Source organism: Bubalus kerabau, chromosome 1 (assembly GCF_029407905.1).
Source record: "Bubalus kerabau isolate K-KA32 ecotype Philippines breed swamp buffalo chromosome 1, PCC_UOA_SB_1v2, whole genome shotgun sequence".
In the NCBI taxonomy this organism is placed as follows: domain Eukaryota; kingdom Metazoa; phylum Chordata; class Mammalia; order Artiodactyla; family Bovidae; genus Bubalus; species Bubalus kerabau.
The window spans coordinates 78,886,142-78,912,533 of NC_073624.1; the positions used below are offsets into that span (position 1 = coordinate 78,886,142).

At 41.8% G+C, this 26,392-nt stretch overlaps 1 protein-coding gene across 1 annotated transcript in view; it reads left to right on the forward strand.

Annotated features, from left to right (window-relative positions):
- Window positions 1-26,392, forward strand: part of MYRFL (myelin regulatory factor like) — a 121,249-nt gene that overhangs the window by 78,193 nt on the left and 16,664 nt on the right. Inside the window, exons 12-17 of the mRNA XM_055580380.1 lie at window positions 1,075-1,183; window positions 2,024-2,133; window positions 18,247-18,410; window positions 19,049-19,112; window positions 23,635-23,720; window positions 26,286-26,360. Of these exons, the coding sequence (XP_055436355.1) occupies window positions 1,075-1,183; window positions 2,024-2,133; window positions 18,247-18,410; window positions 19,049-19,112; window positions 23,635-23,720; window positions 26,286-26,360 (608 nt within the window). The remainder of the gene's footprint in view (window positions 1-1,074; window positions 1,184-2,023; window positions 2,134-18,246; window positions 18,411-19,048; window positions 19,113-23,634; window positions 23,721-26,285; window positions 26,361-26,392) is intronic.

A 26,392-nucleotide genomic window follows, 5' to 3' on the forward strand; every position in this document is an offset into this window, starting at 1 on the left:
TTTTGAGCAATTTTCAGTGACAGTTGGGAGTGTTTGAACTACTTCTGTAAGAGTGGTTGGCTCAGAGGAGGACCCCTGGTTAGGGTGGTCTAGGGGAGAAGTCATCTGTAGGAAGGAACCCTGAATTTTGAGGGACCTGCTGGTGGATCATATGGGCTTGCAAACTGCTCCTTGAAGAAATTTTCTCCAGCAGGATGTCCACCAGCAATTCAATGATGTATTATATACCCGTTCTTCAAATGTTGTTACTTGAGCTAAGCCCTGCCCTTTTAATTTATAAATACAAGGTTGGCTGTATTTGTTGGGTGCTTATACTGCGTGCTCCTTTGGAAATGATATCTTGCTGTCTTGAACAGCACTTGTTTCTCTCCAAGGTCAGCCAGCTCCATTCTCAAAAAGATGGTTTAACTCTTAGCAGAGAGAAGTGAGGACAGAGTAGTGAATGAGGGAGCTTTTGCCCTGTGATTTACTTAAATTTCATTTATTTTTGGCTTTGCTGAGTCTTCATTGCTGCATGGGATTTTCCTCTAGTTTCGGCAAGCGGGGGCTACTCTCTAGTTGCAGTGTGTTGACTTCTTATTGTGGTGGCTTCTCTTGTTGTGGAAGCACAGACTCTAGGGCCCTTGGGTTTCAGTAGCCGCAGCACGTGGGCTCGTGGTTGTGGTCCCAGGATCTAGAGCACGGGCTCAGTAGTTGTAGTGCAGGAGCTCAGTTGCTCCATAGCATGTGGGATCCTCCCCTATGAGGAATCGAACCCGTGTCTCCTGCATTGGCAGGTGGAATCTTTACCAATGAGCCACTAGGGAAGTCCTTTATTTTTTAAAAAATGTTTTTCCCTATAATTTAGCCATTTAATTCTGGCTCATTTTATAAACTAGTGGATGGAAGTCACTGATATGAATTTTGAAATTTTTGCTTCTTGGAGGAGAAAAACATAAATTTCTCTTAAAATAGTTTGGGCAAAAGGAAAGGACAGTCCCAGTGCCAACATTCTTTGTCTCTCTGGGTCACTCAGAGTGTTACTTTGAATAACAAACATCTATGTGCATGAAGTCTGCTCTTTAATTCCATTAGGTTGACACAAACGAACAGCTGAGAAGAATAGCCCAAATGAGGATTGTTGAATATGACTACAAGCCTGAATTTGCGTCTGCAATGGGAATAAACACTGCCCATCAGACAGGTACACACTCCCTTCTTGATTTTATGTGGTCGACTATTCATGTTTTAATTCCCACTTCATCTGGAGGCTGTATGCCCATAGCTCTTGACAGCACCCTGTCGTTCTAACATGTCCCCTGTGAGAGCTATCATCACCAGAACAGGGAAGGTTAAAGAAATTGCTGTGTCATCTTTACTCAACAACACCTCCACCCCAGCTCCTGCACCCCAAGGTACTGGTGGACGATTCTGAATGTGCTGTTTCCCCAGAGTCCTCTTGCTCATGGGATGAGGGCTAAGGGGCAGATGGCAGAGCAAACTATAAGCAGCCCTGGACAGCCTCCTGGTAGAGAGGAAAGGTGGTCGGGCAGGTGGGTCCAGTCAGAGGAAAGGCAGAGTGGTGTCTATACTCCAGACCAGGAATTCTAAAGAAAAAAGAACCATTTAGGGATCAGAGTCCGCCTGCAAGAAAAGAGAGAAAATCAAGCTCCAGCCTTACGTCTATGTACAGGGATTTTAAGGCACTTACCCTTTCCAACTTTTGGCTCAGAGTCTCAAGAAAGAGTGGAGAAAACAACACTCCCACTTTTTAAAAAATTAATTTATTTTTTAATTGAAGGAGAAATGCTTTACAAAATTGCGTTGGTTTCTGCCAAACATCAAGATGAATCAGTCATAGGTATACATATTTTAATCTTAGAGTGGTTCTGGGATCCAAATTCCTCCTTTGCTTCAAATGCCTTGTAGATCAAAGCCAACACTGAGGAGGGATAAGTATCTATTTGCAAAGACATCCTGTTCGCCATTCCCATCCTGGGAAAGGTCTTTTCCTGACGAAACCTGATGGAGTGTTTGTGTCTAGGAATGATTGCCCAAGAGGTGCAAGAGATCCTGCCCAGAGCTGTGAGGGAGGTCGGCGATGTCACCTGTGAAAACGGAGAGACGTTGGAGAACTTCCTCATGGTGGATAAGGTAACCCCTGGACAGATAGCTCCCCTAGGGCTCTAACCCCACAGGTGAACCCCATTCTGTGGCCAGATTATCCCATGTTGGATATTCACTGTGCCCTGAATATCCAACCAGGAAATGGGACAGTAAAAAGAATTCTTCACTGAGCTGTAGAGTAAGCAGGTATTAATTGTCCCACACTGGTCGTAGGGACCAAAAAGAAGTCACGTTAGGGAAAAAGGGGAAAGACCACAAACAAACACCAGAAACCGTGGATCTTGTCCGAGGAGCAGTGGCCCTGGGAAAGTCCACTTACCCAGATTGCCCTGCAAACAAGGACCAAACATCATGATAAATAGTGGCAGCCAGTTTTGATTAGACTTTGTCTTGAAAAATGAGCCTAAACCTTGCACATGTGTCATTTCTCTCACATGATATCCTTTAAGTTATAATTAACACAATGTGCTCCTCAGAATGATTGAAGACTGAATGAAGTGTTGAATTTTTTTTTTTTGAGCATAGGTTTTCAGCAAAACTGTATGTTTGACTTTCACAGCACAATCATAAAGTGGGTCATTTTTACAAAGATATTCATGAGCTTCATCTTTTTTCCCCAAGGGCCTGTTGAAATTCTTTGATATTTAAATCATTCTCTCTCTCTTTTTTTCAAATCATTCTCTTGTGAAGGAATGTCACCACCCTTGTAGATTAGTTCCTCTTCGCTTGTTAAGCAGTCTGCCATTTCCTTACTAGCTGATGCTTCGGTTATGATTTGAGGGGCTCTCCCAGATCACATCTGTTAATTCCGTGAAATCCTGCATCTTTCACAAGGGTTGCAGTTTCACTCTGTGGCTGATTTGCTTTCCATCGCATTATAATATTTGATGCTGGAGGGAAGGCTGATTGACATGGGGATTTCATGGTAGTTTGAAGAGATGTTTGAGTGAAGAGTAATTTGTAATTTGTCAGTTCATCAGGGCAGTGCTTCAAAAACTTCAAAGTGAACATGAATCAGTGGGGGTGTTATTAAAATGCAGGTTTTGGTTCAGCCAGAACAGGGTGAGACCCAAAATCCTGCATTTCTAACCAGCCTCCAGGTAAAACCTATTTTGCCAGTCCTGCCGGTCAGCAAGACACACTTTGAGTAGCCAGGTAGGCCCTTTCAGTCTTCTACCTACAAGCTCTTAGACAACAATCACTTAGATAACAGCATCAGATGGCCTGTTCACTGGGCTGCAAGGGCCGAGTAGTAGAAGTTGAGTTATTAATACTTCTTCCTGCCTCTGATTCCCTGGAGAAGGGAATGGCAACCCACTCCAGTATTCTTGCCTGGAGGATCCCATGGACAGAGGAGCCTGGTGGGCTAGAGTCCATGGGGTGGTAAAGAGTTGGACATGACTAAGCAACTTCAATTTCACTTTCCTGCCTCCTAGGACCACATCCTCCATAGGAGAAATTCTTCAGTCTCTCAGACCTAGGCTACGTTCACTTGAGAGGTGTTATCATCAGAAATGTATTTGAAGAAATAACAAAAATTTTTTTGGCCATACCACATGGCTTGTGGCTTCTTAGTTCCCTGACCTGGGATCGAACCTGGGGCCCCTGAAAGCACCGAATCCTAACCACTGGACCAGCAGGGAGTTACCCAGAAATGTATTTTTAATAATGAAAACAACACCAAAGTTTGTATATAATTTACTTAAAATACAAACTATTTTATATATAAAATAAAATGTTATAAAATATATTTTAAAATATAATAAAATATAAAATATATTCAGAGGTGTCATATGGAATTTTCCAGGCAAGAATGCTGGAGCAGAGTGCCCTTTCTTCCTCCAGGTGGTCTTCCTGACCCAGGGATCCAACCCACGCCTCTCGCATCTCCTGCACTGGCAGGCAGTTTCTTTACCGCTCTGCCACTTGGGAAGCCATTAAACATATATTAAAATATAAAATATATTTAGAGGTATATGTAAAGTAAAGTCACCCTCACACTCTTGCATTTTCAAGCTTCCTGGGGTGAGAGAAAGAGCAGAAGTCCAGCTGTCAGCCTCAGGGTCCTGGAGTACGTCACCAGGCTGCCAAGGTGGGGGCTCTTGGGGTCTTGTCTGGTAGCAGCTGTCTTACTTCTGTCTCCAGTCATTTCCTGGAACATTCAGGAAAGAGATTTCTATGTTACCTGTGTGTGTAGCACCTGCTGAGGACCTTAGGACTGTCACTGTTCAGCAAAAAGTTCTTCGGGTTTTTCTCGTAAGATGGTATGGAAAAACCCGAACGAACGATTTGGCCAACCTAATAGTTCTCCCTCTGGCCTAGTATTTTCCCATTCCCAGATGAGTTGAATGGAGACAGTCAAGAAGATTAGCAGTTCTGAGGGCCAATGCCCCACTTCCCGTGGGGAAGCTATACCCCAAGTTCATTGCTAGGAAACAAGCCCAGAATCCTAGGAAGCTGGGGGTTGGCATTCCCATTCCAAGCAGCCAGGTTCACTTATCACCTGAAAAGCCATCCATGCCAAGGGGACACTGAGTTTATAAATAACTAGAACTGACAAGAATCCAGAAAGGAGAAGGGACGATTCTCTTAGGAAGAGGACCATGTAGTGATATGGTCTATGGCAACGTCACCAAGGCCACAGTCATTTACAGCATCTGTGACACCAGAAGCAGATGAATATCCCCACACTCTAAAGCCCGGCTTTCTTCTTTGACTCACTTCTGAGGACAGACTTGAATTGCTGGTTTAAACCTCCACAGTCTGGAATATCCCTCTTCTACATTATAAGTTCATCCCAGAATATCCTTTATAGTGAAGTAGCACAGGCTGATATGAGAGGTCCCCTCCCTGTACCAGGAGGAAGGAAGCCCTTTGGAATTGGGGGCAAAGAATTTTGCATAAATAAACCTTGTCTAACTAAACCTTAACTAGTTACTTCTTCACTTTTTTCTATCCCTAACCCAAATCTCTCTGTCTTGTCGCTTCTTCACAAATTTATTGTTTCTTTGTCTAACAAGTTTAGAAGTTTGCTGCTCTGGTCATGTTTTCAGGTCTTCATTCTCTTGTGAAATTGTCCATGCATATGGAAAAATTCCTGGAGAAGGAAATGGCAACCTACTCCAGTATTCTTGCCCGGAGAATCCCACAGACAGAAGAGCCTGGCGGGCTACAGTCCATGCTGCTGCTGCTGCTGCTAAGTTGCTTCAGTCGTGTCCGACTCTGTGCGACCCCATAGACAGCAGCCCACCAGGCTCCCCCATCCCTGAGATTCTCCAAGCAAGAACACTGGAGAGGGTTGCCATTTCCTTCTCCAATACTCTACTTCAAATACAACTAACGAGACAGCAAAAAAACTCAGTCCATGAGATCACGTTAAATAAAATGTGCATGCATGTTAAAAAAAAAAGTCATAGGGTATGTGATTCCTATTGTCCACGCTCTTTTTCTTTTTTTCTAAAGTTTTTTCTTTTTTTTTATGTGGACTATTTTCAAAGTCTTTATTGAATTTGTTACAATATTTCTTCTGTTTTATGTTTTGGCTCTTTGGCTGCAAGGCATGTGGGATCTTAGTTCCCTGACCAGCGATCGAACGCACACCCCCTGCCCTGAAAGGCAAAGTCTTAATCACTAGACTGCCAGGGAAGTACCTCCAGGCTCTTTCTTAACTGTGCAATGAGAAAGATGTACAGACAGACTCTTGCTTTCCTGGGCTCCTCCCTATTCATGTTGCACCATGGCAATCTATCTTGCTTTGTCCAGACCTGTTTGTTTTCAAGACCTTCTCTAGCACTTCCTGGGCTTCGTGTGTTATAATAATAGGTGGAGATCCAATTAAGATACAAGTCTCTCCCTCTGCACTCCATTTCTCTTCTCTTTTACAAAGAAAGTCTCACTGGAGCTAAAATGCAAACTAGAACCTGGAAATGCTGAAATGTTGTGCTCCATGGTTGCTATATCATTTTCACCTGGACTTGAAGCTGAAATAGGAAAGAGAATTCTGAATCTTTACAGATTGTCCATACAACCAACCAAAGTTGGAGATTAGGGGTGTCAGCCAAAGTTGATGTAAGCCACTCTTCTTTTTCTTCTTCCTTTCTTTCTTTTTTTTTTTTTTGTTGTTGTTGTTTTACATATGAGTTTAACATTTTTTTTTAATGTAGACCATTTTTTAAAGTCTTTATTGAATTTGTTGCCACATTGATTTTGTTTTATTTATGTTTTGGTTTTTTGGCCATGTGAGATGTTAACTTCCCAAACAGGGATTGAACTCAAATCCCTTGCATTGGAAGGTGAATCTTAACCACTAGATGGCCTTTTCTCTCCTTAACAGGAGAGATGACCTTGTGAGATAAACCTCTCCTGGGGTGATGTGCTGCTTCTCTAAATTTCTCATGTTTTGGGTGGCTCAGTGAAAGCTCAGCCATGGGAGATGGGGTGAGAGGACTAGGGGTTCATACTGAGAGCAAGGGAGCCTTAGCGTGGACACCATAGTCTCCTAAGCTAGACTACTGGGGCTCTGCCTTTTGGCTTGTTCATCTGTCTCTTTACTTGTCAACTTTTAAAATTTGTTTCTGTGATTATTTGGGAACAACTGGTTGCATTTCTTGAGCATTGTTATTAGGTATACGTGGTATAATAAAAATGTCCACAATAAACGTAACAACCACCTTAAAGGAATTCACAACGGAGCCTATATAAAGATGAGGTTCAAAAAAAAAAAAAAAAAAAAAAAAAAGATGAGGTTCATCTTATGAGCACCATTCTTGAATAATCTGTTTGTGTGTGTTTTTAAGACTGCATGTTAGAAGCCACCCTGCCATAACTTAGTTTGTGGCCACTTTTTCTCTTTGATTCTATTTTTCCTGCAGCTGTAATGTGGCAAGAATTGTCTATTTGAGTCATACAAAGATAAACAACACTTGGTTCCTGTCTTCAAGTAGCTGTCAGTCTAAGCAGGGTGATGTGACAGGTACCCAAGAAATAAAGCTCTAAGTTAAGACATGAGATGTAATGAATCTGTGGAATGCATAGATGAAGTGTTACCTAGTTCATAGGAAGGAGAGGGGCTCCCTGGAGACTAGGCAGGGGTTCTCAGATGGAAGGGAAGTGACGAGACTGAGAGACAAAGGAAGGGAGGCATTGGTGGGTTGTGGGGACTGAGTGTGGCCAAGGGGGGAAGGGGATCATAAAGGCCCCCAAACCTTCCTTTTTCTCATCCATAGTATCCATGTGACACCCAGTCCTGCTGTTCTTACTTTGTCTCTTGTATGTCAGCTCCCTTCTTTATTCTCTCCATTTTTCTCCTTGGCTATCATAGCAACCCTGTAACTGACCTACTAGATACCAAGAGAATCATTTTCCTTAAAAACAAAACAAATATCTCATCCTATAATCCCCCTTCCCCATTGTTGAATCTTCACTGGTTTATGATTACAACCCTCCACAATCTGGATGGAATCTTCCCTTTCTAACTCATTTCCTAACACTCACACCCCTCAGCCACCAAACACCATCTGAATGAGCTGAGACCTTCAGAATCTGATGTATCTGCACACACACATGACTTGTTCCCAGCTCCTCCCTACCAGCCTTTTTTCTGTTCCCCACACTCCAAGTTTTGTTTCTGCCTCGGAGGTGTTCTGTGGACTGTTCTCTGCCATAAAGACCCTCCCTTCAGATGATCTCATCATTTGGATCGCAAAGCAAGACCTTCCCTGACCACCTTGGCTAAAAGAGTCTCTGCGGTGCTTGACTTCACTTTGTTTCTAAGATCCAGGGCCGCTGTGAGGGTGCAGAGCGCCTTGGCAATGATTTGAAAAGGGCGCTCCCTCCAGCTGGCACAGGCCTCATGCTCCCCCTCAGCGGGGCCTCTAACACGGGATACACGGCAAACTTGCTCCCAGCATTCTGGAGACTTCTGTCCCTATCTGACACGAGCTCCTTTATTTGCCTACTTGTTCTTTGCCAAGCTCCCTGGGTGAGCTTTGTGTGAGAGCAAATCTTTCTATATTTTTCCAAACTCTATCTCCAGTACTTTCTATGTGGCGTTAACCCCAGGGTTTAGGGGACTGTAGGATTTTGAGAGATCTTGGGTGATTGAGTTAATGAATTCCATGATGCCTGGATTGCTCCTGTCTACACACTGCCTTAGGCCTTTGGATAGACATCTTCTAGAGTGTCTGTCTCATTGTGTTATCCTTCTTTTTCTATTCAGTGTCTCCTCCACTGGACTAAGAGTTTCTCAAGGTTAGGAATGTGCCTCATCGATCTCGCGTGTGTGTTTGCGTATGTGTGTATGTTCAGTTTGTTTCTTTATTTTTGGCTGTGCTAGGTCTTCATCGTGCTGTGTGAGCGTCTCTTGCTGTGGAGCACAGGTTCTAGAGGGCCCCAGCTCAGTAGTTGTGAGATCAGTAGTTGTGATGCATAGGCTTAGTTGCCCCATGGTATGTGGGATCTTGGTATCCCCACCAGTCATCGAACCTGCATCCCCTGCATTGGAAGGTGGATCCTTAGCCATTGGACTGCAAGGGAAGTCCCCATCCTGTGTTATTTAAAACAGTATGTGATACCTTGTGGGTTCTCAGTAAGACTTTGCTTATATTAATGCATGAGTTTTTGTGTTTTTTTTTTAAATTTTATTTTATTTTTAAACTTTACAAAATTGTATTAGTTTTGCCAAATATCAAAATGAATCCGCCACAGGTATACATGTGTTCCCCATCCTGAACCCTCCTCCCTCCTCTCTCCCCATACCATCCCTCTGGGTCGTCCCAGTGCACTAGCCCCAAGCATGCATGAGTTTTTGAATCGCAGTGAATAGAAGAGACGTGGTTCTCTTCACATAAGGAAGTCAGAAGGAGAGGTGTTTTTCCGGGGGAAAAGATGAGTTCAATTTCGAGTTTGGAATGCCAGCTGAACTTTCAGATGAAGATATATGGAGGTGACTGGAAGTATAGAATGTGAGCGAACAATTAGGGGATTGAGGGGGAGCTGCAGACAGGGGTGAAGGTATTAATTCATAAGGAAAAGGTTATGGTCGCAGGTCATAGATGGGAAGGCTGTGGTGAAGTCTGGCCTGCAGATACTTTTTTACCTCACGATGTTTAAGAAATTTTCAAATTCATTGCCTGCTTTTAAAAATTAGGATGGAAATTCCCTGGTGGTCCAGTGGTTAGGACTTAGAACTCCCACTTCAGGGGGCATGGGTTCAATACCTGGTCAGGGAACTAAGATCCTGCATGCCAAAAAATACAAACAAACAAATAAAATTAGGAGATCTTCACACACATTTCAGATTTCTGGTTCCCTTGATATCAGATCTGGGAATGTGGTACTAAGGAGTGCCACCCTCCACCCTGCCCTGTCCTAGTAGTTAGTTTAGAAGTCCCTTCTTTTCTCATCAAGAGAGGAATAGAATTCATTCCTTATTTGCAGTGATATTTCCCATAGGAGTTAGTACACCCTGTTGCACTCACTGAGTGACTTGACCCCAAGCCAAATGATTAAAGCTTATATGCTTTTGCAACCAACTCTGGATATATTAACAACTGACCACTCGTCTGTTGATTATCTTTTTTAAAAAAGTTACTTATTTGGCTATGCCAGGTCTTGGTTGTGGTGTGTGGGATCTTTAGTTGTGGCATGTGAACTCTTAGTTGCAGCATGTGGGATCTAGTTCCCTGACCAGGGATCGAACCCAGGCCCCCTGCATTGGCAGCATGGAGTCTTAGCCACTGGACCACTAGGGAAATCCATGTAGATAATCTTCTTTCCCAGGAGCTCTTTACACTGGGAGCAGGGAGAAAATTCTCTTGTTTCTTAATTTTAGAGCCATGTACTAAGCTTCCCTGATGCTCAGAAAGTAAAGAATCTGCCTGTAATGCAGGAGACTCAGGTTCAACCCCTGGGTTGGGAAGATCCCCTGGATAATGGAATGGCTACCCATTCAAGTATTCTTGCCTGGAGAATTCCATAGACAGAGGAGCCTGGTGGGCTATAGTCTATGGAGTTGCAAAGAGTCGGGCATAACTGAGCAACTAACACACACAGACACATACACACAAGACATTTATTGTTTTTTTGGAAGTTTCTTTTTGTAGCTATATCTTTAAAAAGTAATTGCTCATTTATTTTTTTCCATGCATTTCAACAAGATGGGTTGCTGGATGGATGGATGGACAGATGTGTGATAAAGGAATTAGAGCAATATGCTAATTGTGAAATTAAAGAGGGAGTCGGTATGTGGGTATTTACTCTGCAATTAAAATTTGTTTAATGCATGCTTGAATTTTTTTCTGTATGCTTGAAAACTTTTGTAATAAAATGTTGGGAAAAGAAGCACTGTTCCAGACACCTAAAACTGCAATTTAAATATTGTGTCAGCAGGTGGTGGCAAAGCTTTGAAGATCAGGTAGCCCATTTATTCATGCCTTTACTAATTCAATACCTGGAATTTCACATTTCATTTACCAAAGTGGTGGTTGTTGTTCAATCACTCAGTTGTGTCCGACTCTTTGCAACCCCATGGACTGCAGCACATCAGGCTTCCCTGTCCTTCACTATCTCCCGGAGTTTGCTCAAACTCTTGTCCATTGAATTGGTGATGCCATCCAGCCATCTCGTCCTTTGTCTTCCCCTTCTCCTCTGGCTTTCAGTCTTTCCCAGTATCCGGGTCTTTTCCAGTGGCATCAGGTGGCCAAAGTATTGGAGCTTCAGCTTCAGCATCAGTCCTTCCAGTGAATATTTGGGGTTGATTTCCCTTAGGATCTACTGGTTTGATCTCCTTGCTGTCCAAGAGACTCTCAAGAGTGTTTTCCAGCCCCACAGTTTGAAGACATCAAGTCTTTGATGCTCAGCCTTTTTTATTGTCCAGTTTTCACATCCCTACATGACTTCTGGAAAAACCATGGCTTTGACTACACGGACCTTTGCCAAAAGTTTCAAAGAGAATATTTTTGAATAGTTTCTTAAAAAATAAAGTCTTTAAGGATACTCCAGTCCTTTTCTGATGAGTACTGACTTTTCTTTACCTGTAAAGTCTGGCCACTAAGTCAGAACAGCTTCTTCCCTGTAGGTATAGTTCAGTTTGCTTAGCCTTCTTCCATGAAGCTCTTAGATTGCTGAGCTCAGTCTCAACCATGTAGAGTCCATCACTCTGCCTTTGAACAACAAACTGAGTAAGAGCAGTGGAGAGTAGGTAAAGACACTTTGGACTTGGAGTGGTATCTCTCAAGACATAAAATCTGTTTCTTTCTTTCTTTTTTTTTCTCTAGTAGATTTTCCTCTTTGTCTTTACCTCTGGAACTTTAGAGTGGAGGTACTACCTTCCTCCCTGTGCTGCTCTTTTTCTTTCTTACATTGTTTCTTCCCTGCATCCTCCTCTTCCATTCACCCCCCACAACAATGGCAGCCATGCTAATGTCTTTCATATATATCCTTGGATAGTCAGGCTGTCTGGAATATTATTAATGTTTCATGAATGTGTTTTACATTTCTTTGAATTATATACATCTGCTCCTACTCTGATGCGTGAAATTCCTTGGCATGTGTCCTTATGTTCTCTTCCAGTGATGGACTCTTCCAACTCTGTTGACCACAACTATGCAGCGATGAATGTTCTCACACAAGCCTCCTTGTGAATATGTGGGCGGTTTTCTCTGGCATGCATTCCGGAAGTGGTATAGGATATACCCAGCCTTAATTCTACAAAACGCTGCCAGAATGTTAGTCAGCTCCAACTCATAACAGCAGTACATGGGGCTGACTGCTTCTCTGTGTCCTCATCAATACTTGACATTTTCAGACTTTCTATTTTTTTTCACTTCTAATATGGGTAAAGTGGTTTCTTACTGTTTTAATTTATGTTTTTCTGATGAGTGATAAAGTTGTACATCTCTTTCTTATATTAGCTATTTAGATTTCTCCTTATGTGAATTGCTTGGCCTAGTTTTCCATTGGATTACCTTTCTTTTGCAGGACAAGAATATACTTTTCCACTTGATTCTGTTATTTAAGTTTTTTTTCCATCGTTGCTATCTTAAATAAAATAGACCAAATGTATACCAATGGCTTAAAAGAGGAACAATTATTTTTTGTTTCAATGGCTTCCTTCCTAGTGCTAATTACAACTTAAAACTGCATTATTTACTTCTGGTTTGCTTGTTCTTGGCTAATCTCCCCACTAGAAAACATGGTCTATGAAGACAGATCCTATCTACCTTATCTAATTGTTTTCTCCCTGTACTTAAGACAGTCTTCCCAGGTGGCGCAGTGATAAAGAATCCACCTGCCAGTGCAGGAGACTCAAGAGACACACAGGTTCGATCTCTGGATCAGGAAGATCCCTTGGAGAAGGAAATGGCAACCCACTCCAGTATTCTTGCCTGAAAAAGTCCATGGACAAAGGAGCCTGGCAGGTTACAGTCCTTGGGGGTCACAAAGAATGAGACACGACTGAGTGAGCACACACACTTAAGACAATGGTTAGCACATCCCAGGTCCTTGAAAAAGAACTATTGATTCTGTCATTAATTGAATATTGAACTATATTGGCCCTGAGGAGTCATAAGACACTGCCCACAAAGAGAGCTCCTTGGCCACCCAGGGAAGACAAGAAATCAAAGAATTGCAACAAACTGTGCCATGTGATTGTTCAACTGGAAACTTATCTCAGACAAAGGACTCAAGCCCTTCCACAGAAAATTACATTGAAACAGAGATAATGTAAATTAAGCAAGAGTTCTAAAGCAAACAAACAAAGGGCAACAATAAAACACATAATTGTAAACAGTTTTGTGAACTTATGCTCCTCCCACATAAAGCAGAGGTGAAAACAACCTCCAGAGGAGTGAGCCCAAGAGTTGCCCTGTTTGCAAGAGAAAACTGCCCAGAAGAGGGAAACCTCGCCTCCAGGGACCTGCTAGAAACTGAGCTGAAGTCTGAGCTCCCACATCATCTCAGAGCCTGCTTTTCTGGTTTGGGGATTCTAGTGTTTTTTGTTTTTTTTTTTTTTTAATCCACATCAAGGCTTGGTGAGCTGTCCACAAATAAACTCTTGGACAAAGATCTAAAGCTGAGTTTATCCAAAGCCTAAACAATTGCCAGGCACACCCATTGGCTAGAAGACAGTTCTTCTCCCTTGGACAATCATTTTCATAATAATCAATTATAGGCAGCTTTATTCCCATGATTTTATTACAAAAACATCAGTCTATGCAACATCAGATGCCACAAGGAGAGATTTTTCAAGTCTGTGACTCTCCCTGGAAAGCAATAAGAGTCTGTTTCAACTTCTCAAAGCATTCTCGGCTATCAGGCTTAGTTATCCTTCCGTAGTGTTTTTAGGCAGGGGACAAGCTGGGATTCCCAAAGAGAGGAGAAATCAAGTCCACTGCCTGGCTGCTCCCCCATGTGGGGGCTCATTTACTGCCCGTCCTGCAAGGGACGCGGGAGCATTCTGCGGTCTGTCTCCTAGCGGGTGAGGAGGCGGTGAGAGGGTGTGTACTGCCAGAGTGGAAGTCACATGGCAGGTGACCAGCAAGTCACTAGCCCATCACACCGAGGGCATCAGACACTAGCGTTGGTTTGCTGAGGTCACTCGAATTTCCTAACATGGAAAGAGAATTTAGAACATAGACTGCGTTTTTCTGAGAGAAACCTTGGGAAAAGAAACAGACTGGAAGTCTGGCCACTCCCTTCAGTTTCACCAGAGAGCAAGGCTATGTTGTCTCAGTGCTTCAGGGCTTCTTGACTCACGGCTGTAAAAACGTTCATTCATTTACGCCCGGTGAGGAAGAATCTGCGGTGGACGAGAGGCAGGCCCTGTCTCCAGGGGTTTATACTACTGGTCAGCATGACACCAAGCAAAAGGCAGGTGGGTGAAGAGGGATGACAGCTGGTCTAGGCAGAGGGAGCAGTCAGAGGCCAGATACCTGATATATGTTCCATGAGGGGCACAAAGTTAGGTATGATTAGAGCGCAGCCTGTGAAGGGGACTGTGTGAAAGGCGAGGCTGAGACAGAGGCACGTCTAAGCTAAACAAGGTCTCTGGTTTCACAAACTCTTCCTGTTGTTTTTCTGTGCACACACACTTGCCAAACTGCCCTACGTGTCCTTCCAAAAAATATGCTCACGCTGTCCACGTGTACCCCTACCCCAAAGCAAGTCTTTTAAATGCTGGGTGAAGACTACCCCTACCCCCAGACTTATGAGCAATTTTTGGTGGCAAGCTGGTTTAATCATTAAAAAAAATTTTTTTTTAATTATGGTAAAAGTCACATAACATAAAACATCTATTTTAACCATATTTAACCTTCCTGGTGGTTCAGATGATAAAGCATCTGCCTGCAATGGGGTTGAATTCCTGGGTCGGGAAGATCCCCTGGAGAAGGAAATGGCAACCCACTCCAGTACTCTTGCCTAGAAAATCTCACGGACAGAGGAGCCTGATAGGCTACAGTCCACGGGGTTGCAAAGAGTAGGACATGACTGAACGACTTCACAATTGCACAGTTCAATGACACGAAGTATATTCACCTTTCACCATTATCCATCTCCTGAATCTTTCACTGTCCTCATTTGAAACTATCTCTATTAAACACTAACTCCCCATCCTCCCTCCCCCATGCAACCCAGCCCCTGGCATCTATCAGTGTACTTTCTGATCCTATGAATATGACTACTCTAGGTGTCTCCTATAAGTGGGATCAACAGTATTTTTCTGCACCTAATGTATATTGGTATGCATTTTAAAGATTGACTTAATAAATGTCCTATAAACACATTGTACCTTCTTCTTTCTTTCTCCTGTACTATACAATGGGCTTCCCAGGTGGTGCTAGTGGTAAAGAACTCACCTGCCAAGGCAGGAGACATAAGAGACATGGGTTTGATCCCTGGGTCAGGAAGATCCCCTGGAGGAGGGCATGGCAACCCACCCCAGTATTCTTGCCTGGAGAATCCCATGGACAGGGGAGCCTGGTGGGCTACAGTCCATCGGGTCACAGAGTCAGACATGACTGAGCGACTAAGCACTCACGCACGCTATTCAGTAGGTTCTCACCAACCAATAACCTCATACGTAATAGTGTACATATTAATTTTCATCATTTTTACGTCACGATTGTAAAGCTACATTTCAGCTGAGGTTAGTGGGTTTCATTTGAAATGGTCAATAATAACTGGACAGAGTTGAGTAATTAAATTAGATTCAGTTACAAAATAGTTCTTAACCAACAGTGGGCATCAGATGGGGAAGCTTTTCAAAATTCCCCAACCCTATGCACTTCTCAGTGCTAATGAATATGAACCTCTACATCCAAGTTGGATACTTAGAAAAAGTTCCTCAGCCATCTAGATGCACATTCATAGTTAAAATGAACTCATGGAGACCTTACCACTTGCATAGAAAAGGTCATTTTCAGAAAATTCTAGGTTATGTTTTTGATTAAAAATGTAGTAATGTTTTTGAATAATATATTTGTGCTGACTTCACTATGATGATAGAGGATAAGTCAGAAGTCTTCTAATAAGAGTCAATCCCCATGACATGTTCTAGAAATTTTTTTTTTTTTTTTTGGTAATCTTCCTTTGGATCCATAAAGTCAAAGCCATCATTACTATTGAAAGGTAGGAGTAAATCCCCTCTCCAGCTCTATTTCCTCTTAAATAGGAAAACACATGAATTATTTTCTTGCCCATTGAATCTACATGGAAGATGCATGGTGCTGGCAAATTTGAGTTGGAAAAATCAGAGCTGGCTTTTCGTCATTATTGACATGTAACCAAACCAATGCAGCCATTGCTCATGTGTCATGAGGCAGCATGAAAAGTCCTGTGGAGACACATGGCAGAAAAAACTGACTGTGGTTTAGAGAGGACATCAGTATCATTTTCCGCAGTCTGTTTTAGTGTAAACTAAATCACAAATTAATATATCAAGCAAACTTTTTTTTTAAAGGAGAAAAAAATGAAGCCAGTTGCCAAGAAAATTTTTTTAAATATTCTGAGAAATAGTAATTCCAGTGAGGATGGAGAGACGTAGGTAGATTCAGGAGATTTTGGATGATGAACTGTGTGATGGATTTCCTGCAGGAAGAGGGAGTCAGAGATGATGCTTGGGAACCTGTGTTGGACTGCTAAGTGGACATCATATGACCTTGTGACCCACTCTAAATAATACAGTTATAATTCTACTCTAAGACTTTCTACTCATTACAGTAAATTGTAATATGACATTTATTGTGGTTTAGAACCATAGAATGTCATTCCTATCTTCGTGATTTCTGACTTGTTTTTATAAAACAAATTTAGAAGTAATGGAAAATCTGTACCAGAATTAGAAAATTTAGAAGAGCCTTTGTCAGGAGACTTTTTTTTTTTTTGCTTTGTTTTTATTTTGTGATTTATTTATTTTTAAACATTTTTTTAGTGAAAAATTTCAAACATACAAAATGAGAGAGAAGAGTAATAAAATTTATATACTTTATATACAGTAATAAAATTTATATACTTCACTCAGATTCCACAGTTATCAATTCATCTCTGATCTTGTTTTAGTTAAATAAACTATCCTCCCTCACAGCTGAATTTTTGTAGCTTTGTTGAGATATAATCGACACATAGCACTATGTCAGTTTAAGGTGTACAATATGATGATTTGGTATAAACTTATATTGCAAAATAATTGCCATAATAAGGTTTATCAACAAACCCATCACCTCATATAATTACATTTTGTGTGTGTGTATGGTGAGAACATTTAAGACTTACTCTCTTATCAACTTTCAAGTATATAATATAGTATTGTTCATTATGGAGAAGGCACTGGCCACCCACTCCAGTACTCCTGCCTGGAAAATCCCATGGACGGAGGAGCCTGGTGGGCTGCAGTCCATGGGGTCGCGAAGAGTCGGACACGACTGAGCGACTTGACTTTCCCTTTTCCCTTTCATGCATTGGAGATGGAAATGGCAACCCACTCTAGTGTTCTTGCCTGGAGAATCCCAGGGACGAGGGAGCCTCCTGGGCTGCTGTCTATGGGGTTGCACAGAGTCAGACACGACTGAAGTGACTTAGCAGCAGCAGCAGCATTGTTAATTATGGGACTTCCCAGGTGTCTCGGTGGTAAAGAATCTGCCTGCCAATACAAGAGATACAAGAGATATGGGTTCAATCTCTGGGTTGGGAAGATCCCTGGGGGAAGGAAATGGCACCTCACCCCAGTATTCTTGCCTGGGAAATCCCATGGACAGAGGAGCCTGGCGGGCTTATAGTCCATGGGGTCACAAAGAGTCAAACACGACTTAGTCACTGAGCATGCACACACAAGATAGACACACGTGTTCCTGTGATGGCTGAAGTGTGTGGGTAGGGGAAGGGATGTCTGGCACCCTATGGTTTTGGTTGGTCTCTCCTTTCTTGCTCTTTCTGACATGTCGATAATTTTCTCTGAATAGGAAGAATTAAGTGTTATTTTTTAAATTTTGTTTAAGCTAAAATATAAATTGCATGTAATAGCAAGACAGAATTAACACCTCAAGAATTGTTCTCTCATTTATAAATGAAGAAACTGAAGCTCAGAGCAGTTGTTCTGTTTAATTGGTGCCTCACATCTAGCAGGTGGCAGAGCTCAGAGAAAAGCCCAGATCTTCATTCTTCCTTCCTTAACCTGAGCAATTTGATGTACATTTTACCAGGGAAAATTGGAGTCATTCCTTATGATGATTTAGTGATGCACACACAAATCAACATTCAGAAGCCTGTTCTGACTTTCTTTTTATGAGTTTTAAATAGAGCATAATGGCCATTGAAAATAAATCTTTGGATTCAAAACTTGACAATGTCCTTCAGCTCTGTTCTCTCTCTTAGATTACAAGGACATATTTCCATTTTATTGCAAATTGAACATAAGCAGTTTTACTGCACAACCAGAAGTTTAGCAAGATCATTTTAAGTTTCTAGCCTCCAGATTTGTCTTGAATGAACTTGAGGTTGTGTGTGTGTCATGGTATGTGTGTGTGTGTGTGTGTATATAACCATTTTCAATGGAGGGTTGAACTGTTTTTAGATTGGCTGTGGACACTTATCTAGTGGTCGCAAACTGTAAACTTATGTGCTCTGAATTATTTTCATTTTTAGGACCAGATCTTCATGGAAAATGTGGGTGCAGTGAAGCAGCTTTGCAAATTAACCAACAACCTTGAAGAAAGAATAGAAGAGTTAGAAATATGGAACAGAAAGCTGGCCAGGCTAAAGCGGCTCAGTAGTTCGAAGTCCTCTGCCAGTGAGGCGAGCTCAATCAGGTACCTCCACGACTGCCATAGAAATTTGGAGAAAGGGAGAGTAAGGGTCTTTCTATAACTAGAAAGACCTTTCTGTAACAATCTGAATGGTTTGTCTACCAAGCAGCAACCATTACTTTGTTTTAATTAAGTCTCTATTCATCTTTTAGAATGAATGTTTTGAAACACAATTATTTTATGTGATAATTTTCTTATTTCTTCTGTTGCTGCTTTTAAGATGAAACAAAATATAATGGATCTGTTTAAGAGTGGTGATTATAGGATGCGCTACATTTTAACAAACAGACCATCTCTCTTTTTAACAAGGAAAGGGGACCATTTCTAAATTTAGAAAACCATGTTTGATCCTCAGGGACAAAAATTATTCTATTTTTTATTACTTAAGGATGTAAGTGCATATTTTCTGGGCTATAGTTTTGAGAAAAAGGGAAATGTAAATTTTAATGCATTTATTTATATTTACTAAAGTTCTTTTACACAAAAAGAATTCTCAGTTGCCTTGACTTTCCATTTTAAAATTACCACTGTATTACAAAAAAAGAGCCATACTGCTGTGTTAGTGACAGCCTGGGCCTTTGTCATATAACTCCCAGGGAGGCATTTGGTTTGTAATTAATTTTCTCTTTCTCTTTTTAAAGCAAATTTAGCAGAGCTCTTAGTGCATCTTCTCCAAAAAGGACCATTTCCAAAAAAAACAGCAAGGTAAATAGACTTAAATTTAAAATGAACAGAGATGATATTTTCTATTAAAATGGAGTTTATGAAAATTAATCAAGAATTTTTTTCATCATTTATTTGTTGATGGGTTCTCTAGTATGTATCCTTATGCGCAAAGCCATTTAAATATTATTCCTTTAATAGATATTAATTGGTTTTTCAAAGAGGAGGTTAGGGACATTCATTTCAGAAATATTACTCTGCCAGTTTTTGTGTGTATATTCCCCAACAAGAGAAATTCATCAGCAGATGACCCTGGGTTATAAGACCTGTGTGTATTCCTTGACTTGATTTAGTCCCTTATCTTTGGTTCCAAAAGATCCCAAAGGGATGTCAGTTAATCTCTAAATCTCTCTTTTCCCTTTGACATTTGGTACTCTATATGCAAATAGAGACTAGGTATTCATTTGCTTGCAAAGCTTAAAATGTGGCAACTTTATTAATGAATGGAGCATTTCTTCAAATAGGATAACATTTACAGTAAAAAGTGAAGGTTAATCATTTATTAGCTTAAAGGACAGCCTCTCCATGGCAGAGAAGTGTCAGTGAGGGGGAAGCTTCAGTCCTCTCTTCCTAGGTGCATTCATAGAAAGCTGTGAACCTCAGCTTATGCCTCAAATCCACTGATATTCCCAGAGGAAGATACTTATGACCTTCATCTATATCTTGTTAAGGGCTGACCTGATATTTGGGCCATTGTCCTGGTTTACTCTCTACTTCTTCTATACATTGCTGAACTATTCTAAGAGGATTTAAGAAGAGTTCAGTATTCTACTAAAAACTACTAAAATGCTATGGTGCAGACATCTTGATATATGCCAACAGATATAAATACATGGATAAATAAACATGTAGAAGTGTTCTTGGGAAAGTTTACTTAATTGCATTGGGAAACAGATAATACCATGAACTTCAAGATGTTCAAGCTGGATTTAGAAAAGGCAGAGGACCCAGAGATCAAATTGCTAACATCCCTTGTGTTATCGAAAAAGCACGAGACTTCCAGAAAAGTATCTACTTCTGCCTTATTGACTATGCATGAATGGAGACCCCGTCTGAAAATATTCCCTGTAGGCTAACAATCTAAATTTAAAACATTAAGAGATTTAATGTCTTGGGTGCATGGGTGGCGGGGGTGTTGGGGTGTGAACACAGAGTCCAGGACTTGTATAGACATTGAAGAGCATCCACTCAATTCAAAGACCTCTTATAGTCACTGTCTTATGCCTGTGGAGGCAAAGGTGAGTAAGATGTGACCTCTTCTAAGGAATTTTAAGCTAGGGACTTCCTAGGTAGTCCAGTGGTTAAGACTTTGCCTTCCATTGCAGGGAGTGCAGGTCCCCCCTACCCAGGGAGTTGGGGAGGTAAGATCCCACATGTCTTGGGGCCCAAAAACCCAAAACAGAAAACAGAAGCAATATTGTAACAAATTCAATGAAGATTTTAAAAGGGTCTATATTAAAAAAAATCTTAAAAGAAAAAAGAAGTTTAAAGTAACCAGGGAAAATCAGAAGAGAATAAAAAGACCAGCTGTACCTGGAAGTGATAAATAATGTAGACGCTCAGAGCACTGTGGGAGTAGCATGGGAACTGGGCCTTCAAGGGGGCAAAGGTTTGGCTGGAAAGTGACAGGAGCTGCCGGAGCAGTTCTGGATGGAATGACACAAGCCAAGGTCTGGGAGCTGGTGCTGGCTTCATTGACTAGGTGGGAGTTTGTTAGGGGGGAGAGAAGTTAAGGCTGAAAATAAGTTAGTCTCAGTTTCTGGATCACTAGTTAAGGAGTTCATTTGGTAGCCATGAAGACCTTGTGAATAATAACAATAAGTTGTACAGTGTCTCCTTTCTTTACAGACAGAAAAAGGGAGGCAGCATGGCATTGAGAATAACAGCACATATTCTGAAAGTGTTACTTGCTCAGTTGTGTCTGACTCTCTGAGACCCCATCGACTATAGCCTATCAGGATCCTCAGTCTATGGAATTTCCAGGCCAGAAAACTGGAGTGAGTTGTCATTCCCTCCTCCAGAGGATCTTCTCAACCCAGAGATCGAACCCGGGTCTCCTGCATTGCAGAAACATTCTTTCTGTCTGAGCCACCAGGGAAGCCCCACAGATTCTGAACCCAAGTGTTTTTTGGGTCAAAGCCTGGCTCTGTAACTTATTAGCTGTGTGATCTTGAGTGAGAACTTAGCTCCCTGAGCCTCATTTTTCCCCATCTCTAAAATAGGGATGAGAACAGTACTTACCTTATAGGGACGTTGAGAATTATTGTGAGGTTCAATAAATTAGTATACATAAAGCACTCAGAAGAGGGTGTGACACATAAGTGCCATAAAAGTGTTCACCATTAGTATTTTCAAACCCACTCTTTCAGTGGTTCTCATACTTTGGCATATATCAGAGTCTTCCAGGGAGCTTGGTAAAATACCAATGTGTGCTGTTGCTGTGGGTGAAGTTGGAAAAACCTCAGAGTTTAAGTAAAAATCCACTGAGGACATGGAGAAGAAGGGCGAAAGGAAAGGAACTGATGCAGACACTTTTCATTATCCTGCTTCTTATAGATCCCCAGCCCCCACCTCAGTCTGAATGGAAACCTATTGAATCAGAATGTTTCAGGGCATTTAGATTTTTAACAAGCTCCATAGTAATCTTCATGCAAACCTGAATTTGAGAACCATTAGACTGTTAATTAGATCTACCCAATAACTCTGTAAAGTAGGCAGGTATGATTTCATCCTTCCTATTTTATTGATGAAGAAATGAGGATCAATGACATTTCAATGACTTGTTCAGGGCTTGACTCCAAGTCTGACTCCAGGTCTTGGGTAATTTTCCTATATTAGGTCAAAGGATTTGGAACAAAACCATACAGATCTGGCACCTTTAGGGAGTAGGTTGGGAGGGAAGCTGCTATCCTGAAATTAATACTATTTAATTCTAATCAATTCAGTAAATTCCATTGAGTTCCTTCTGTGCACAGAGCACTAGCAGAGCATCCTCAGAACTATTCCAGTGAGGTGTGGGAATGGTATAAACCATCTACTTCTTGGTATTCAGTGCTGGTGGCTTAGTCGCTAAGTTGTGTCTGACTCTTTGTGACCCCATGGACTGTAGCCCAACAGGCTAATCTGCGCATGGGATTTTTCAGGCAAGAATACTGGAGTGGGTTGCCATTTCCTTCTCCAGGGGAATCTTCCCCACCCAGGGATTGAACCTGGGTCTCCTGCATTGCAAGTGGATTCTTTAGCAACTGAGCTATTGGTATTCAGTGAAAGTGAAAGTCACTTAGTCTTGTCAGACTCTTTGTGACCCATGCACTATACAGTCCTTGGAATTTTCCAGGCCAGACTACTGAAGTGGATAGCCTTTCCCTTCTCCAGGGGATCTTCCCAACCCAGGAATTGAAGCCAGGTCTCCCACATTGTAGGTGGATTCTTTACCAGCTGAGCCACAAGGGAAGCCTATTGATATTCAAAGCAGCTTCTTATCGCACCTATGGACGAGTCAGTTATAATATATATATATATATATATATATAATAGCCCTAAAGATTTGGGTAATTGTTAAAAAGGGTGCAGTTAATCCCACCCACAATATTACACTGAAGAACATTTTCTCTATGCAGGTAATCTGCCCAAGAAATTCAAAGACCAATTTAAGCTTTTTCTTGTCTACTGCCATCCTTCAATTCCCTTCTTACCCTGGACCCCCAGGAGGAAGCAAACATAACACTTTCTATTGCATTAGCTGGAAAACTCATATTTAAAGAGCTTATATTTAACTGGGCAGAAAACCTCTCCTATCTCTAGTCAGATTCCTCCCCAACTGCACAGCTGTCTATCCTAGTTCTGGCTCATTCCTCATGTGCAAGTTTTTAATGCCAATATGTACGCATCCTAAAGGTTTATCTCATTCACTTCCTAGGGAGTGTAATTTACTTATTTTCATTTCCCCCTATAGTGTTACTCATCATAGTACTTAATGTATATTTGCTGAAGGGATAAGAATAAATAAGACATAGGCCCAGAACTGTTCTCAAAAATAGGTGGCAGAATTGGATACTAATATATATGATTTAAGGAGTAATTAATAGTATTTCATGCCACAAAAATCTTTCCTGCAATTTGTCATGCTGCCTGAAATTCTTCCATTGGGATTTATTCTATCATGTCTTGAAGGCATTTTGTTTTTCGAAAGTATCTTATTAAAAGAAATGGACCTCTGTCTTCTGACAATATGTTGTCTGGCAGGTCCTCTTTTCTCATAGAACTTCAAGAATAAGCGCTAAATGAATGGCACAGACAATTGTCCTGCAGGGAAAAGAGAGCATGGCCTGGAGTGCCAAGGAAAGGGAGAGACTTGGCTTTGAAAGAATTTTGTTTTCAGAGAGGAGGAGGGCGAGATAGGCTGAAGGCAGCAGCAAAGATCCCCTGGGGAGTGAGTCTTCAGACATCCTTCTCAAAGTTGGTGTCACTGATTTGTCATTTCTCATTGCTGAATTTTTTATAGGTTTCTTTTTCAGGAAAAAAACAGTCATGTCCTAACTGGGTTTTCCAGAGCTTGGTTATAACCCTCATTGCTGTGATGGCATTTTGGTAAGAAAAACATCAGTGTTATTCTACGTCGAGCTCTTTTTCTCTTTCCATCTTCCTTTTTCACACATGAACTGGGGACTGACTTTCTGTTTACTTTGAAGACTGAGAAGCCCTTTAAACCAGGTGTTGGTCTTTGATTTCGCTTAGAGATGAGGGAGCCCTTTGTAAACTCATTCTTTGAAGGAAAAAAAAAAGCACAGGTTTTCTGCTCTTAAATATGAAATGATCTTTTCTTATAATCAACTGATTATTTTTTACTAGCTCACTGTGGCTTTCATGTTTGTGTGTATGCAGGTATGTGTGTGCGTAAGTGTGTGTATATTGTTTAGTCCTGCCCTGCAAATAACTGTTGCAACCTCTTTGCTCTCCTTTCCCATCTACTTGGAGGAAAAGAGTGAGTAAACAATCAGGTACAATCCACTCTCCCTTGGATACTTACATTTATTAGGATTCTTCTGGATTTTATGCCAAAAGAGACCATGAGATTATCCCAAGATATGCAATATGATGAAATTCTAGCCAAATGTGCTAAGCAGTTAAAGCAAACAAATACAGAAAGGACAAGATGGTTGCTAGGCAAGTACTGGATACCCTTGGTCTGCTATCCCTCCTCCACAGGAGGAAGAGTCATGCTTTTGTGGGATGAGAGGTTTTTCTCAGGCCTTTGGTCTTCAGACCTGTGCTGCCGCAGTGATGGCTTCTCACCTTTGAGCCCTGGTCATCTTGCCTGTATCTTCCCTGCCTTCTGGTTCCCTGTATGACTATTCACAGAGTAAAATGGGTATTTATCTATCCCTCCAAAATGCTGTGTTAGTGTGAGAAAGGACTAGCTGCTGGGCCATATACCAGATGAGACAATTATTCTCAGAGGCTAAGTAAGCGATGGGCCCAAAGATGCTTCCGGTTCCTTGAAGTAAGGCAACTTCTTAGTTATAGGAGACATTGTTGGTCTCTCTGTACCCTTCTCTCCCCTCAGCATTTTAATTTTTCCCCTGCTACTGCCCACTGTGGGAAGCATCCCCAAGTATTTGACACCACTACATAGAATTTTCATAGAAGCTGGTATACTTTTTCTCTCTCCTAAATGAACTTGTCTTCTGCTAGGATTCTCAGTTCAGGAGAGAGTGAGCACTTTGACCTTTCACAGACATGCTTAACATTCTCTAGAGACACAGGTTCCCATGAAAGCCAAATGCAAAGCTTATAGGAAGTCTAATTTTGACATGAAGAGACTGCTTTTTAAATGTGCTCATCAGATCTTATGAATTCCAGTGTTGTTGACCTCCAAGACCAGAAATAGGTGGTATTAGGCTTATTGTCTTGTTTCCAGCCTGTGGTGTACCTGAGAGGGGTCAAAACCATAAAGAAAGAAGCAGATGTCTATTTTTGGTGTATGATCCTAGAAGCTGCCCAGGCCATGCATTGACGCAGATAGCAGATGGATCAGAAAACATATTTAAGGATTAATAGTAGGGAGATAGAGAATGGGGAATGTGGGAGAACAAAGTCAGGGAGACTGGACCACAGCAAATAGTTGCCACGGCAACACAACAGATTCTGTCTGACGGCATCTTTGGGGCTCAGCATGGCTTTTACCAAGCAGCCCTGTGCCCGCTGGGTAGTAACCAGCTGCTTCTGAGAAAACTCTGGGAATTCTTTCTTTATGAGCTGAATTCAAATGAGGGGTACATTTCTTTGTAGGTATTTAATGATGGTAAACCAACTACCTTTGATGGGGAACAAAATAATGAGGAGTTGAGTCTAGGGAACCAGATGTGACATCGAGCCGGCAGGAGGTCAAGTGAGGTCCCCCTGTGTCAGGCCCACACACAGTGGGATGGTAGAGTTCTACAGAAACCCCCCCCCCCCCGAGAGGAGGATGCTAAGTGTTGGGATGTGTGAGTGGTATTAGGAATAGCTTCCCAAAGCTCAGGACCTTTGAGGAAAGCCTCCACTTGGATGTATAAGTTCCGATCATTGTGGGGAGCGATACATTCATTATTTTGAAGTCACGTAAAGTGGAAATGGATACTTTATGGCACTGCTTTTCCTTCCTCTGTCCAATTTGATGCACTGAGCTCTCAAAAGACAGGCTGCAGGAAGATGTCAGGAGTGGCCAAAAGGATTGATACCTACCGCTGACTAAATCTGTGTGGCCCTTCATCTCCCTGCACCACCACGCGGCCGCCTCCACTGGGGGATGTGAACTTTACTCTGACTTTTTCCTGCAAGGAGCAGAGGGCTTCCTCCAGTGCTTTACACACTTCCTCTTGTAATCTTCCGCTAGTGACAGACACTTCTGAGACAGCTTGCCAGGGTCAGGGGGCGGCTTGTGGAAAAATGCGTCAGCTCCACCTACCCCAGGAGCCTCTGAGCTCCAGGAAGACTGGGAGATTGTTCTCACCAGGACAAAGAAGCAGAACTGTGCTGGTTTCCATGGCCGCCCACCCCCTGCTCGCTCCTCTGCGTGGTCTGGGAGGGGACATCTCTGGCAGCTGGTTACGTGAGATTTATCTGGAATCAAATCAGCCACATAACTCTTTCTTTTGTTATTTTTTTAAACAGTGGCTTGACGATAGTCTCCCTTTACATACTTAGCTTAAAAGATCAAGACCGATGCACCCCAAGTGCCCCTTCCAGGTAAGAGTTCCCATCTTGTTTTCTTTTGGGGA